This window comes from Tenrec ecaudatus, chromosome X (assembly GCF_050624435.1).
Source record: "Tenrec ecaudatus isolate mTenEca1 chromosome X, mTenEca1.hap1, whole genome shotgun sequence".
Lineage (NCBI taxonomy): Eukaryota > Metazoa > Chordata > Mammalia > Afrosoricida > Tenrecidae > Tenrec > Tenrec ecaudatus.
Window position 1 is genome coordinate 79304134 of NC_134548.1, and position 15522 is coordinate 79319655.

The following is a 15522-nucleotide window of genomic DNA, read 5'->3' on the forward strand; positions in this document are numbered from 1 at the left end:
CGGATTGAGGAAATTTGGGAGGAGTGTGTTTGTGAAGGGGTGGGGGGAGAACAGCAATTTGAAAGAGAGAGAGCCTAAGGAGACAGCCCGTGATGGGAGCGCAATGTATGAGGGGATACGTGCCTCAGGTTTAAAAGAGCAGGAAGCTGAGTGAGAAGCTAGAGGAAAAAGTGTGTTGCTAGTGGGAGGTTACAGGTGGTGGCTAGGAAAGAGCTCTGAGGCGGTAGTTGGGAAGTGGATCAAAGAACTGTGTGAAAGGGACAGCTTGGGGGCCAGTTGGAGACTTTCAGAGGACCGGCAGGAATGTGCCTGCTGGCCCTAGGTGCTTCCTCCCCCTGGGAGGAACGGTTGGTCGCAGGCTCCACGGAATGCTGAGCTGCAGAGGTCCAACTCCACGTATGGATCTAGGGAATGAGAATTCAGCCACAGAGGCTGCTGCAATCATAGACCTCGATCCAGACTTCGAACCCCAGAGCCGTCCCCGGTCCTGCACCTGGCCCCTTCCCCGACCAGAGCATGCCTCTGAACCGCCTGAACCTCCAGAGCCTCCCAAAGTGGAGCCAGTTCAGGGAGAAAAGGTACACACGGAGGGGCGCTCAGACCCGATCCTGTTGCCCTCCCGGCTCCCAGGGCTGGCAGGGGGGCCCCAGCCCGGGGTCCTGGGGGCTGTAGCAGCTCCTCGGAAGGGAAGCTCCCGCAGGAATGCCTGGGGAAACCAGTCATACGCAGAACTCATCAGCCAGGCCATCGAAAGCGCCCCGGAGAAGCGACTGACACTGTCCCAGATCTATGAGTGGATGGTCCGCACTGTGCCCTACTTCAAAGACAAGGGTGACAGCAACAGTTCAGCAGGATGGAAGGTAACTATGACCACCTACTTCAATCTCAGTGCTGCCTACCGTGGGGCCCCTATCTAACTTACTTCTACTCTGGAACACCTTTTACCATCTCCCACCCCATGGCAAGCCCAGATATCTACCTTCATTCTTTAGATACCATAGGTTCCCAAACTTATTTGGTCTCCCCCTCCCCTTTCAGAAAAAAAATTAGCGCCCCCCCTGGCAATTAAAACTTTTGTACAATAGTTCATAATCCAGGATAAAGTCTACTAAAAAAAAACACCCAGAATATAACTGCCTCTGGGTTTTGAAACTAAATCTTTCTGGGAGTAGAAAACCTCATCTTTCTCCCGCAGGCGACTGGTGGTTTCGAACAAGAGGCTTTGCAGTTAGCTTCCCAACACATTACCAACCCACTCTGCGACCAGGGATCCAAGCATTTTTTTAAGTGTGTAATATATGTGCCATACTCTGCTTGATGCTGGAGAATCACAGAAGAGTTAGATATTATCCCTGCCCTAGGGAAAAACTGAATTCTCTGCTGGTTGCTCAACACTCCACACTTTGGCTTGGGCTATCCTCAACACTTAGTCCTACAGAGAAGCCTTTTTCTCCTATGTACAGTGGGGAATTATGTGGATTCTCCACATGACTCTAGCCTACCCTCCTTACCCACCTCCCACCTCAACACCTTTTCTCCCATTCCTGTGGCATTGGTTGGATTCCCTGCTTGCTCCCAGCACCTCTGGGTAGAGGTACTTTCTAGGGCTGTTCTGATCAAGTGGAATAACAAAGAGTAAGAAGAGTTCATAGGGTAAAGTAGCAACTCTGCACTAAGCAGAAAACAATGGCTGTGTGCTATGCGACCTGCCTCAGTTTACCCTATAATGCCAAGATGTTCTTCCTTGTATGGGATTATTCAGATTTTTGCAGACTCTTTATTGACTGCTGAGGACTCTTCCTCCTGATAAAGGATATAATGCTCTGATTTTAGAGCACTTTTCTTAGCTTTCTTTGAAGAAACTAAGAAGAAATCTCACAAAATCATTCAAAATTTTGCCCTAGGAAATATCTATTGATAAAATTAATAGGGTTCTAGTAATAGCCCCAGTGGTGCAAAGGGTTAAGCACTGGACTGCTAACTGAGAAGTTGACTGTCTCACTTAGAGGCAACTTGGAGGAAACACCTGGTGATCTGCTTCCCGTAGGGTTGCTATCCTGAAAACGTTATACAAATAGGGTTGCCATGAGTTGGGATCTACCTGATGACAGCGTGTTTGTGTATTTTTAATCATATTATGGGGGTTGTCAGCTATGGGTCTAACTCAGGAGAGATTGGGGAAAGCCTCATAACAGAAGAGATTGGGAATGCCTCCTGACTGTGTGCTTAATTTACTCCCATACCACCAGGGGCAGGCACTCGTTTACAACAAGAAAACTGTCCCCATTATCATGATCCCGCTTCTACCTTACAAATCTGGCTAGACCAGAGGATGTACACTGGTAGAGATAGGAACTGGAAACATAGGGAATCCAGGATGGATGATCCCTTCAGGACCAGTGGTGAGAGTGGCAATACCAGGAGGGTGGAAGGAGGGTGAGATGGAAAGAGGGAACCGATTACAAGGATCTACATATAACCTCCTCCCTGGGGGATAGACAACAGAAAAGTGGGTGAAGGGAGATGTTGTAGAGTGGAAGATATGACAAGATAATAATAATTTATAAATTATCAAGGGTTCATAAGGGAGGGGTGAATGGGGAGGGAGGGGAAAATGAGGAGCAGGTCCCAAGGGCTCAAGTAGAAAGCATCTGTTTTGAGAATAATAAGGGCAACAAATGCACAAATGTGCTTGACACAATGGATGGATGTACAAATTGTGATAAGAGTTGTACGAGCCCCCAGTAAAAAGATTAAATTAAAAAAAGAACAAGAAAACTTAGGCTAGGTGGCTTAGGGCGCAATAAGCAGCCACTTCTTCCAACATGTAAGAATTGTAAGGTTCTAGGGATCTGACCTCTTAGAAATAGACTACACCATTTACTAATTCTGGGCCTTATGGATATTAGTAAGGAGGGAAACGGGCCTCCTCAGTAGACCCAGGAATTAGAGGATAAAGAATAAGAAATAGGGGCACCAGAAGTCACTGTGGTCCTCAGTTGCTAAGAGCCTTAGGTAGGTGGACAACAAGTAGAAGGCTTTGAAGAAGCTAGGAACATCAGCACAGCAGAGTAATTGGAGTGACATTATAGCCAGGTCCCAGATAGACCAGGAACTCTGCCTAAAACCAAAGCCAAACTCAGTGCCTTCAAATGGATCCCAACTCATAGCAACCCTATGGGACAGAGTAGATCTGTGCCAGTGGGTTTTTGAGCCTGTAAATCTTTACAGGAGCAGAAACCCCCGGCTTTGGTTAAAGAGCTCAGAAGCTAGAAGCGGCTTAACTCTCTTTCATCAGGCAAAGGATCTTCTAGAACATCAGTCAGAGAGACTTCTAACTGACCAGGGCCTTGGCCTCTTAATTGTTTCACACCTTTCTCAGCGCCTGCAGTTTCTGCATTCTAAAGAGTTCAAATGCCCCTAAGGTTAGAAAAGTTTTGTATAAATTCCTGAGGAGAAAGGAGGTAGGGTAAGCTGGGGGAAAGGGGGCAGTAGAAGTATAACTAGCCGGAGGCAACCAGTGGAAATAAACTGCTTCAGGAACTCAAGAAGCTGCTGATCTTGTCCCCTGGAGCCCCTGAAATATAATTGATCTCTATCAGAATATGATTCCATTAGTGAAAGAGGAAGGGAAGATACTCCGCTTTCAATATCCAAACACTCAAGAGCTGACAGAGCCTCACGTGGAACCTCACTGTACTCAGAGGCCACTCACTCATCAGGCACCACATATTGATGGGTTTGTACAATGAGCTTGGCACTCTGAGGCACCATTGGGGCCTGCAAGATTGGCGGATGTGATCCCTTGGTTGTTGGTGCTTACAGTGAATAAGAGTAATTACACAAAACTGGAACAATGCAGTATATAAACTGGGTAAAATCATGTGGAACAGATTACAAATACTGTAGGAGAAATTAGGCTGTCGAAGTGGACCACTTTGTCAAAGAGGTGGGATTTATGTTGGATCCTACTGAGTTTGTGGAATTTAAAGTGGAGGAGAGCCTCCCCAGGAAAAGGAGGGAAGGGAGAAATGCCCCTATTGTGTTTTAGGCACCTGGGGAAGCCAGGTCTGGCTATAATTGAGGGTGTGTATCAGCAGATAGGAAGAAATAAGGTTGGAATTCAGATGGAAGGAATCTTCAAATGTGATAGAGAGCAGGGGCCCAAATGCCCTAAGGCAAGGGTCCTCAAACTATGGCCCATGGGCCACATGCAGCCCACCGAGGACATTTATCTGGCCTGCCAGGTGTTTTTGCCCCATTTTGTTTTTTACTTCAAAATAAGTTATGTGCAGTGTGCATAGGAATTTGTTCATAGTTTTTTTTTTAACTATAGTCCGGCCCTTCGACGGGTCTGAGAGACAGTGAACTGGCCCCCTGATTAAAAAGTTTGAGGACCCCTGCTAAGGGGAATGAAGCCCCAGCAAGCTGAGGTTAAGGCCCCTCAGCCTTTTGAGAGAATTGACTCAGCCCAGGGCGGATCAGTCAGGAGCTGATAGGTATCACACTACAGTCCAGTCAACTCCACCCAAGCCTGAACTCAAGGAAGGGGGGTGGAGTCGTGGAATGCTCTTTTCCCACCTGAGTCTAGTGATTGCCGGATCAGAGGTGTGCCTGCCCACACCCACCAGCTCCAGAGAGCCCCCAGAGACTTGGGGGGTATAGGGTGCTGTGAGCTTTTCCTGGAGGAGCACAGTCCCCTCTGCAGCTGGAGAGTTACTCGGGTTTTCGCCTAGACAACCCCCCCCCCACCAGCAGCTTATCTTAGGGCAATGGTTCTCAACCTTCCTAATGCCGCGACCCACAGTTCCTCATCCACAAAATTATTTTCACTGCTACTTCATAACTGTTATTTTGCTACTGCTATGATTCAGGCAACCCCTGTGAAAGGGTCATTCAACCCCCCCCAAAGGGGTCATGGCCCACAGGTTGAGAACCGCTGTCTTAGGGGTAAGAGCTGTGTGTTATCTTCCTCACCTCATGCCCCACCCCACTTGCCTCTGCCCATTTCTTTTCCCCGAGATTTTGCCTCCCTAGAAACACCCGGGCTGTATGCCAGCATCCTTTTAGACTGGCTTGCTGACCACTGACCTCCTGTGCACAGACCTTATACCCCTTTCCTGTTGCCTCTTCCCCCTCCAGAACTCCATCCGCCACAACCTGTCCCTGCACAGCAAGTTCATCAAGGTTCACAATGAGGCCACCGGCAAGAGTTCTTGGTGGATGCTGAATCCCGAGGGAGGCAAAAGTGGCAAGGCCCCTCGCCGCCGAGCAGCCTCTATGGATAGCAGCAACAAGCTGCTCAGGGGCCGCAGCAAAACCTCCAAGAAGAAGCCAGCTGTGCTGCCAGCTCCACGCGAAGGTGCCACTCCGACGAGCCCTCTTGGCCATTTTGCCAAGTGGTCAGGCAGCCCTTGTTCTAGAAACCGTGAAGAAGTAGATGTGTGGACCACCTTCCGTCCGCGAAGCAATTCCAACGCTAGCACTGTCAGCACCCGGCTGTCCCCCATGGGGCCAGAGCCTGAGGTGCTGCCAGAAGAGGAAATACCAGCCTCAGTCAGCAGCTATGCAGGGGGTACCCCTCCCAACCCAAATGAAGAGCTAGAGCTGTTAGATGGGCTCAACCTCTCCTCTTCCCATCCCCTCTTATCTCGGAATAGTCTCTCTGGTTTCTCTTTGCAGCATCCTGAGTTTACTAGCCCTCTACACACCTACACCTCCCTCTTCAGTCCAGCAGAGGGGCCCCTGTCAACAGAAGGGTGCTTTTCAAGCTCTCAATCGCTGGAGGCTCTGCTCACCTCCGATACGCCCCCACCCCCTGCTGATGTACTCATGACCCAGGTAGACCCCATCCTGTCCCAGGCTCCAACACTTCAGTTGCTGAGAGGGATACCTTCCTCCAGTAAGGTAGCCACAGGACTAGGTGCCAAGGCCCTAGAGGTTCCAGGCCCTAGTAGTCTGGTTCCCTCCCTTTCGACTTTAGGCCCATCTCTTGTCATGGCGGGTGTTCCCAACCCCCAGAACCTCAGTACTTCTGGGCTCACACCCCCTACTGAAGCTGCAAGCCAAGACAGAATGCCTCGGGATCTAGATTTTGATATGTACATGGAGAACCTGGAGTGTGACATGGATAATATCATCAGTGACCTCATGGATGGGGGTGAGGGACTGGACTTCAACTTTGAGCCAGGTACAGTGCTCCCTAATCACTCTACCCAAACACAACCTTCTGTCCACTCGTAGGTGCCCAACTAGTTCCTTAGTCTGAGCACGGGGGAAATGTAGAACAATGGGGAGCTGAAACTCCTGCGTAATTAGAGAGAGGAGGTCATATTCGAGTGGCGTAGTTTACAGATAGGATCTCTATGTCCCTCATCGGTGTCTACCCCTACAAACTAGCACAGAAGAGGTGGGGTAGGGTAGGGAGAGGTCTCTGTTTCCCTGGGTGATGGAGAGTTGTCATGCCCCAGGTGAACTTCTTACCTTTTCACTCTTTCTTCTTCCCACAGATCCCTGAGCCACAACTAGAAAGAAGCTTTCTCCACTGTTCCAGAAGTGGAGCCAGGCTGCTTATAGTCACTCTTTACCCTTGATCCCTCCTCCGCATTTGGTATCCTGCTTTAAAACTAAGGTGGGGTCTAGTCACATACAGGTATTGAAGACATTATGAAGATAAAGCTGCCCTATCTGAGGACTATAGGAGGGAGTGGAGGGGTGAGAGTGGGGTGAAAAGGAAGAGGGTTTATTCTCACTGTGCCAATTAAGGGGTAAGGCCCTGGCTGGGGCCCATCCTTGTCTCCCCCCCATGCCCTCCCCTAGGCTTTGTGGACAATGTTGTTGGAAATGTGAAGTCACCAGTGGCCTTACCCCTGCCTTTGAGAGCAGGGTTTGTTTGTTGTTTTTGTTTTTTTCATAAAGTCTTACCTGTTCTGGGCCAGAAGAGATTGAGCCTGGAATTTGTATGCAGTGCCCCCCTAGGCCTGTGGCACATGGTGGGGAGTTAGAGGAGATATAGAAGGGCCAAGAACTGCACACTGGAGTAGTTAGCCAAGCTAAATCTCCTCTTGGAAGGCTGAAGATAACAAAAAGGCTTTTTATAAACTTTTAAAGAACTATAAACACAAATATAGAAATTTTTCACAATGGCAAGGTGCTTTTCTTTCTGAAGGCTTTGTTATAATGATATGATGCAAACACTACAAACAATTCTAGGGGCACAACGGAGAAATAGGGGAGGGAACTTAAGGCCAACAGAAAACTTAAGGGAAGTGTTGAGAGCAATAATGAATAAAGAACTTTCCATTGGGCCAGGTCTAGGAAAAGATCTGTGCAGAAATAGGTTGGAGTTTCTCTAAGAAAAAGGCTAAGCCAGCTCCCCTCACTCTGTCAACTTGTGCCTGGGAGTACTTGGTGCTGATCTGCTCTTTATGGCCCAGTAAGGGTTCGTGCTACTGTGGAAGAGTACACTGAAAGCCTGGAATTAGTGAAGAGCCTGAGAAGTGGGTGGAGTGGGAAAGGGGAATGAGGAAAGGACTTAGGGTAGCAAAGTACAGAGACCTCTCTGTTCAAGGTCTCTGACAGCTGTCCCTGCTCTTTGTCCCTTTCCTTGACTACAGGGGTTATGTGGAAGTGTGTACAATGACAGTGAGAGGAGAACCAGGGAATGGGGAGCTGGGAGGTTGGCTGAAGGTCTGGGAAAGGAGCGGGGATGGAAAGGAATGTGGATCAGGTTTACTAGCACCTGCCAGGGAGGCCATCTGGGACTCCCTCCTCACCCCAGCCACCAAAGCACAGCCCTCCCTTCCCCCCCCCCCAGTTCTCTTTGCATTTGTCCCTCCCTTGGCCCTGTTGTGGGTTTTCGTCATTTCCTGTATCAGAGCCTGGCCTACCCAGATTGTATCAAGTGCTAGATTGGAGTGGGGAAGTGTGTTAAATCAATAAATGAATACATTCAATAAATGCTTATAACCAGTCTGATTTCTGCTGCCTTGCTGTTCCCTAGGATAGGGGGAAGGAGGAGAGAAAGGTAAACGATCCTTGGTGGGGGGCTGGGACTGCCCAGAGGCAGGGAGGTGGAAAGTGGAGGAATTTTCGAAGGGGGAGGTGGTGGAGTTGGGTGTAGGAAGGGAAGAAGCCTGTCAGGCACGTAAACCTAGCAGGAGTAGCTGAGCTGTGAGGTAAGCTTTGCCAGGGGAGGTAGGATAGTTTGAGGGCTCTCCTCACTAGCCCAGCCCTTAAATTAAAGGCTCCTTGTGTAAAACTTCAGTCTTCTCTCACCCCTACCCAGGTACTCACTGGGGCCTCTGCCCACCCTCAGCTTCCACAGTGCCTTGGTGCAGATCTTGGAAAAAGGAATCTTTCTAGAAAAAGGCAACTCATTAAATCCCAATAATTGTATACCAAATGTTACTGCTCTCACTTGGTCCGTTTATTTAGTCAATGATGTTTATCCCTCCTGAGGAAATCTGCTCTGGTCTTAAAGAGTGGACTCCTACGTGTGGTAGGAGTACTCTCTTCTTCTGATCGTCCTGCTTTAGTCTGGAAAGGAAAAGAGTCGGTCAGCAGAGCAGCCCCTGCAGGAAATATTTCTTACAAACGGAGCCAAAGGAAGGATAAAAGGTTGAGGGCAGGTCATGGCCATGAATGTTGAATTCAGAAAGAAAATTCTTCATGGGGGGTGGGGGTGGGCAAGTCGAGGAACTTTCAGTTGGCTGGTGGGGACGAAGATACTGGGACAAAAGTCGTTTGAGGAGTCTTACTGGAAGATTCGCAGTGGATTCTATTGGAAGGACCTTCTTGGCTTCTTGGATTCTGATCATCTTCACCCGGTTCTTCTCGAGGAGGTCACATTGTACGCGCAGTGCCTCTAGGGAACAGGAAAAGGTACCCAAATCTCTGAGAACTAAGATCTTACCCTGTCCCATTCCTCCCCATTATTCAAACTATTCCTTGGAATAACCTCTCCTAAGGCTACATTGAAGAGCCATCTGAAGGTGCCTATATTCTGTTTTTTGGTTTTTTGAATCATGAGTCAGTTTATTTTTATTTTAATAAGTCATGTTCTTGGAGAGGCTCTTATAGCGCTTATAACAGTTCATACATCAAGTTTATCAAGCACATTGGTACATATGTTGCCATCATTTCCAAAACATTTTCTTTCTATTTGAGCCCCCCCCGCCCCCCCCGCCACCCCTTGGTATCAGCTCCTCTTTTTTCCCCTCCCTCCCCTATTTTGGTCTTTTCAGTGAAAAGTGGAAACTAAGATGGGGTGGGGGGAGGGAATGATGGGGTGATGACAAAAAGATATTCTAAAATTGGCTAAGAAATTGGAGTGGGGGTTGAGAGGTGAGTGACGTTTGCGTACACCACCTGGTTTGAGATCCTAAAGTGGACCTAGATCCTGTTCTCCTTTTCCTAGGATGCTGTTGTCCTACCTAGTGTTTCTCAAGCCCTATCCCATATTCTCCATCACACATCTCCCCTATGTACGCCCATGTTCTTCCTCCTCAATCGATCTCCTTACCAAGTAGATCAGGGTCTGGATTCTTCAGAAGAGGCACAAAATTTTTGTAGGCATTCTCAAGTCGGGTTCCTGTGAACACAACAATGTACTACCCCTAGTCCCTGTTTCTACTTAGCCAGGACCCTAACATTAAACACTACCTTGAGTTGGTATACCTTATACCACCCCCACCACCACCCCAATTAGGAACATCCCTAGAATGAGATGAGGTGACATGGTATATGTAAACCTAACTTATTGCTATAGAGGCAGTGTCCTTGAGCTAACTAAAAACCAAAACCTATGGGCATTGAGTCAGTTCCACCTCACAGCAACCCTATATAGGGTTTCCAAGACTGAAAATCTTCATGGGAATAGACAGCCTCATCTTTCTCCCACAGAGCAGTTGGAAGATATGAACCACCGACCTTTCAGTTGGCATCCCAATGCCTACCCCCCAGCAGCACCAGAGATGGTCGATTTGGATCTGGTAGAAGATGCTCAATTTTAAGGGTAAGATTCATGATGAAGAGCTTTTAAATTTTGCTCTATATCTAGTAAATGCTCCCAAGAATCTACCTGGTGCTCCACGATCCACCCTACAGATGTAATAGGTGTTTCGAGCTGCAAGGAATTTGCTGGCATAGTCTCCAGGGGTCTTCGTCAGGAAAAGAAACTTCATTGTCCCCAATTCATCACACAAATCAATGGTTTCTGGGGGGGAGGCCACAGGGTAATTGGGGCAGCTAAGGAAAGAGTGAGAATAAAAGGGACCAGTGATCCTATATAGATAGAATGGGCTGGAGAAAATAATGGGGATATGAGGAATCCCTTTCTTTCCAGGAAGGGGGTCTCGGGGTCTGGGGATGACTTAACTACTCCTGACTTTTTAGCTATTGGTTGTTTTCCCAAATCTCTCACCTGTTTTAGATAACCCCATTTTATGACGGATGTAATGCAATAACAGGAGGACTGAGCAATTGGTATTGACCAGAAACTGCTGATTATCTGAAAAGAGATGGAATGGAGTATGTGGACCTCTTTCTGTAATATATAATCCCTGTATAATCCCTTAAATCTCACCACCCTCCTATACAGAGTCCAGCTATACGGTGCTCCTTGCCTCCATGTTTGATGATGATGAACATGCTCTCAAGATTGTCCCAATCTTCAGACCGCTCTCATGTTGACTGTCTCAATCTCCAGGTCTCCCTCATGGTGAAGTAGGGTGTTCTAGAGGCCTTGGGGGTGAAGTGTGCCCATGGGGCTGGGGCATAGAGGCCTAGATGGCTCCCATATGCTGAGGAGACCCCTACTGGCTGTACAGAAGGGAGCTAATGGCAGTTATAGTCAGCAGCCTTAGGGTGAGGTCAGAGGCTGAAAATGAGGGATTGTGAGGTCAGAAGTGGTATGTGTGGCAAGGGATGGAGGAAGGAGAAGAAGATAAGAACTTGAGTTGATTTATAAAAGATTGTGTGGGGAGATGGAGGCACTATGGTAAATCTAAATCTAAACCAGACCCTGGAGTGACTGCAGAACACTTAGAGCAAAGCGAGTTTCTGGTTAATTGGTAGGTTTGAAACTCCTCCCACCACAGGAGTGTACCACTACTCCTTTTTCCCACCCTCAGGACCAGGCTGCCCACCCTTACTGCAGCCCATGCTTCCTGTCCCCATGACAGACCACTTTTTCAGTTTTATTTTTTTGTATGTGAACATGACAGAAATCCTTGTCATTTTCCACAAGAACTTTTATTTCTCATTGATGGAGGAGCAATTGAAGCGTAAATGGGGAAGGTGAGGAAGGGACAATCCAGAGCAAAGGGCAGATCTGGGGAAGATAGGAAACAGGTACAAGGCAGAGGGACAATTCTCAAGGGTAATTAAATGAAGGGGCAGTTGTGTAAGGTATAACACTCAAAATCCGCCACAAAAGGAGGAGGTGAGCAATGACCCCAAACTAACTGGATGAAAAGTTAGTACAGTGTGGAGCTATCTGCCCCGGGGGTTCTGTCAGGTTCTGTCAGGACTCCGGTTTCAAGGTGTAGCATGGCGCAGGAGCAGAGCGAGCGATGGGAACCAGCTGGCTGTTAAGGGAGCCTCCAGGCTTCTCCTCTAGGGCTCCTCCTTTGGTGGAATCTCACTGACGTGGCAGAGCCTTTCACTGTAGTCTGGCTGCAGACTCTCAGCCAGTCCCTTAGACACACCACTCCAGGCCTAAAGATAGATATTTCCAAATCAGAGATCAATTAGGAGCAAGAAGTAAAAACAGGCTCTGGGCCCCGAGGGATCTCATAACATCTGCAACTGCTGAGATTACTGAAGGACACCAACCTCGGGGCCTCTGATACCACTGTTTCCATCTGTCTCACCCAATCTATAATCAGTTCTTTCGCGTCTCTTTGTCTAGCCCATTGCCCATTTGGTTGGCCACATCCTGACAGTTAATTCACCCTCCCCACTCTCCACCACATCACCCCCGCCTGCCCTCTTCCTCTCCTCAGACGTCTGTCTTGCCAGCAGGCCTTCAGCAATTGACAGTGCAATCTCCTTAGGGTAAAGTTCTCACCGAAAAGTTCCCGTGGTATTCTGTAACCAGGTCCTCAAGGTTCTTAAGGGTAGGAATTGGGGGCATTGCCCTAAGTGAGGAAAAAGAAAAATCAAGAGCACATTATTTATGTTCTTTTATTACCCTTCTCCCAGGTCCCTAGTATAGGATGACGTGAGTCCACGTTCTCCGTGCATATAGTTTCCTCCCATTATTGTACCCTATTGGCTGATCCCTCCCTACTCCTGGAGCCCTTGTTCTACTATTTCCAACCACGCTCACCTCATTTTCCTGGGTTTACCCAAATCTTACCTTTCCAGCCAGCAATACACAAAGATGAAGCTAATAATGAAGCCCATGGAGCCCAGGGGGATAAGCACAGCTTCCAATGCAAACAACGAAGACGTCTCTATAGGAAAGAGTGGGCCATGGGGGAGAGAGGAAAGGAAAAGAAATCTAATATTTGTGGTGCCTCTACTATGTGACAAAACCTGTAGAACCCCAGCTTGGTGTTGGCACTGTGCTCAACACTTTCTGTATTCTTAATCCTCACACTACCACTTATTCCCAATTTGAAAGAGGAGGAAACCAAACTGAAAAGGTTAGTAATGTGCTCAAGGTCAAAGCAACAGAGTCAGGTTTCAGACTTATATCAGTTTGGTTCCACAATCATCTTTACTATGTAGGCTCTCTGGGAATGTACAGGGAAATCCTTTACATTCTATATCCCCCATGAGTATTATTCTGCCTCCTTCTTAACTCTATCCATTTCTTTACGCTAATAGTACATTGACCCAACCATATGCATTAAGATATTGCTTCCTGTGTGATGGAGTTGAACAGTAAAATGAGATGGGGCGCCAAGTTTTGCGGGGGTTAAGGGTAGAGAGGTAGAGCAAAAGACAGTGGTGTTAGAGAGGTGGTCAGGGTTGGGCTTGTGGATTGGGGTCATGTATTAGGTCTGGTTTACCTTTTGATGTATTTCTCCCCCAGTGGATTGGGCGGCTCCATTCACTCCATTGTTGAGCACTGCCACAGAGTGGGTTATGACGACTCTGAACTCGGAATGTGTAGAATTTCTGCCCATCCACACTTGGCAAAGAGAAACTATGTCTGTGCTCCACCGATTGTTCCTTCGGGAAAAGGGGGGTCAGAGAAAAGTAAGTGTCTGCAAAAGAAGGGAGAACTTTCAAATATTGCCTACCCAATGACATCTTCTGGTTCTTCCCGGTTCCTCCCTCCTATCTTGACGACTCAAGTCAGACTGCTCCCTGCACTGACTTGTATCTAATGCCTCCCCTCCAGATCCCTTTAAAGGCTTTCTTTTGGTTACTTGTCTGTTTGGTATTTGGGAGAATATGGGTAGGAAAAGCCTAACAAAAATCATTAATAAGGCCCAGGAAAGGAATTCAGGGATAATGGGGGTAGGCTTGAGATCAGTAGACAGAGAGACTTGACGGCAGAGGAATAGAAGCGTCAAATTAGGCTGTCCTATCTAGTGGGTTAAATCCATTATCCCCACTTGCTTGGCCTAAGCTGCTACATTCATTTCCCTAGTCACTCACAGTCCAGCTGCGGTCCCGGTCACTCCGATACTGCACCATATGTTCCAAACAACGGTCCAAGTATCTGTTGTCCCAGCTCAGCTCAAGTTGGGATTCTCTCAGGTTGTGAAGTGTTAGATTTTCTGGAGCCCAGGGGATTACTGGAGGTAATATGTGCATGTGTGGTCATTCCCCAAGTCTTGACAAGCCAGAATCCTGGAAATAGTACCCCTTATCCATCCTCCCAACCATATCTCAAACCTGCTTCTTTCCCTATCCCAATCTCCCACCTCCTCCTTTCTGCCTAAGTAGCCGCATGGTAAAAGAGTTCCACTCCATATGACCCCCGCCCCCCCAAAAATCCACAGTCATTGAGTCAATTGAGACTCAGAGTGACCCTGTAGAAGTGTTCTTTTGGGCTACCAAGATTGTAAATCTGTACAGGGACAGCCTCATCTTTCTCCCAAAGGGCAGCAGGCGGATTTGAATCACTGACCTTGCAGTTAGCAACCCAAAGCTCAGACCACTGGGACTCCCTCCAGATACTTCACTGTCTGACAATATCTCTAAACTCTTGACCCCTTCTTTTCCAAATACCCAGATCCTGAAGCTTTAGTGTCTTCTCAGCCTTCCTCTTGGAATTCCTTGGGTCCTGGAGCCGGATGACAAATGTTTGGTAGAGAATGATCTCCTTTTTCTCAAACCAACAGCCAGAAGTGATACCTTCAGAGAATAGATAGTGGCCACATTCCTGAACCTCATCATTACCAAAATTCTTATACCTAGAGAAGAGTTGAGAGAAAGAGCAATAGTGGAATAGACTTGTATACTACAAATGTCCACAACCCCACTTCATTTTCTCTTAACTGCTTTAGGACTTTACACCATGAGAAAATAGGGGGAAGCTGGAATGCTGGCTATTCTCTTTCATGACCCCCAGGTAGTTGTTCTTATCAAGCCCACCTCCTCTTTCTCCCAGGTACTAACCCTTCTTTCCTTTTCTTACCAATGGTGCAGAGTCAAGTTGGTAGGCCGGGGCTCAGAGCTGCTGTTCCAAGTGCAGTTCATGTATTCGACATTGAACACAAAACACTGAACATCTGGGAGGGGAAGAACTGGAACACTGATGGAACCAGGGGACATAGAGGTCCGAAAGAAATCTAGGTTTGGGGGGAAATGAAATATGAGAGGGAAAGAGAAGAAATGGTTAGAGGAAGGAGTAGCATGTGGCAAGGAACCCATCCCCCGCCCTCCCTATTCTGCTCTGAAGTTCTGCCCACATTATCTAGCGACAGGACTCAGATTTCTGAACAGCTTTTCTCATTACCCCGCCCCCCTCCAAGCCCAAGTTCCCCACCAGCTGTGATGTCTTCATTCCCGTTGGGCTTGAGGGCCATCAGGTCCAGCCCCACCCCCAAAAGAGGCAGCTGCAGGAATAAGAAGCGTCTGAGCAGCAATAATGGCTTCAACATGGCGATTGCTCTTCATTCCCTCGGTGTAGTCTGTATCAGGAACCCGAGCCCCTCACCCATTACTCCTCCCCACCCACGCATTTCCTTCTGTCATAGCTTCCGGTGGAAAGAACCCTAGAGACTAGGGGTTTATAGAGGGTGTGGCAAATGTGTACTGTTACAAAGTCTAAGTCCCCAGGGAGTTTAGGTGCCATACTGTCACAGACTCAGACTCCTCAGACAATCGAGATCCTGGGAAGGACTGTCCACCTCAGCCGCCGGTCCTCTAAATGCCTCCTCTAAGTCATTATTTATATATAATAGAAGGTCTGAACCTCCCTCCACCCTCTGCTATGCTCCTCTCCTGGCTCAGGCAACCATAAATTTTTGTCAATGCTCCATTGTCTTGGGAAGTTGGAGAATATATAGTCTTGGCTTCTGTGAGCATGTATGAGGATAATAAAAATTATTGTGGCTC

General features: G+C 47.9%; 3 protein-coding genes across 3 annotated transcripts; 1 reads left to right on the forward strand and 2 right to left on the reverse strand.

Annotated features, from left to right (window-relative positions):
• On the forward strand, positions 1-7959 carry FOXO4 (forkhead box O4). The gene is made up of 3 exons (XM_075538993.1): positions 1-860; positions 5143-6190; positions 6510-7959. The coding sequence occupies exons 1-3, from the start codon at positions 369-371 to the stop codon at positions 6515-6517; spliced, it is 1548 nt and encodes a 515-aa protein (XP_075395108.1). The 5' UTR covers positions 1-368; the 3' UTR covers positions 6518-7959.
• A 477-nt stretch (positions 7960-8436) lies between these two features.
• Positions 8437-10650, reverse strand: CXHXorf65 (chromosome X CXorf65 homolog). The gene is made up of 6 exons (XM_075538514.1): positions 10626-10650; positions 10424-10510; positions 10082-10216; positions 9524-9592; positions 8760-8866; positions 8437-8538 (listed from the first exon to the last, which is right to left on the reverse strand). Exons 1-6 carry the CDS (start codon positions 10648-10650, stop codon positions 8437-8439), a joined length of 525 nt encoding a protein of 174 aa, XP_075394629.1.
• A 648-nt stretch (positions 10651-11298) lies between these two features.
• Positions 11299-15081, reverse strand: IL2RG (interleukin 2 receptor subunit gamma). Its single transcript, XM_075539080.1, is given in 9 exon segments — positions 11299-11637; positions 11640-11718; positions 12071-12140; positions 12362-12458; positions 13020-13182; positions 13615-13754; positions 14191-14375; positions 14600-14753; positions 14951-15081. Coding segments are annotated over 9 exon segments (1116 nt in total). The 5' UTR covers positions 15066-15081; the 3' UTR covers positions 11299-11524.
• Between the last annotated feature and the right edge of the window lie 441 nt (positions 15082-15522).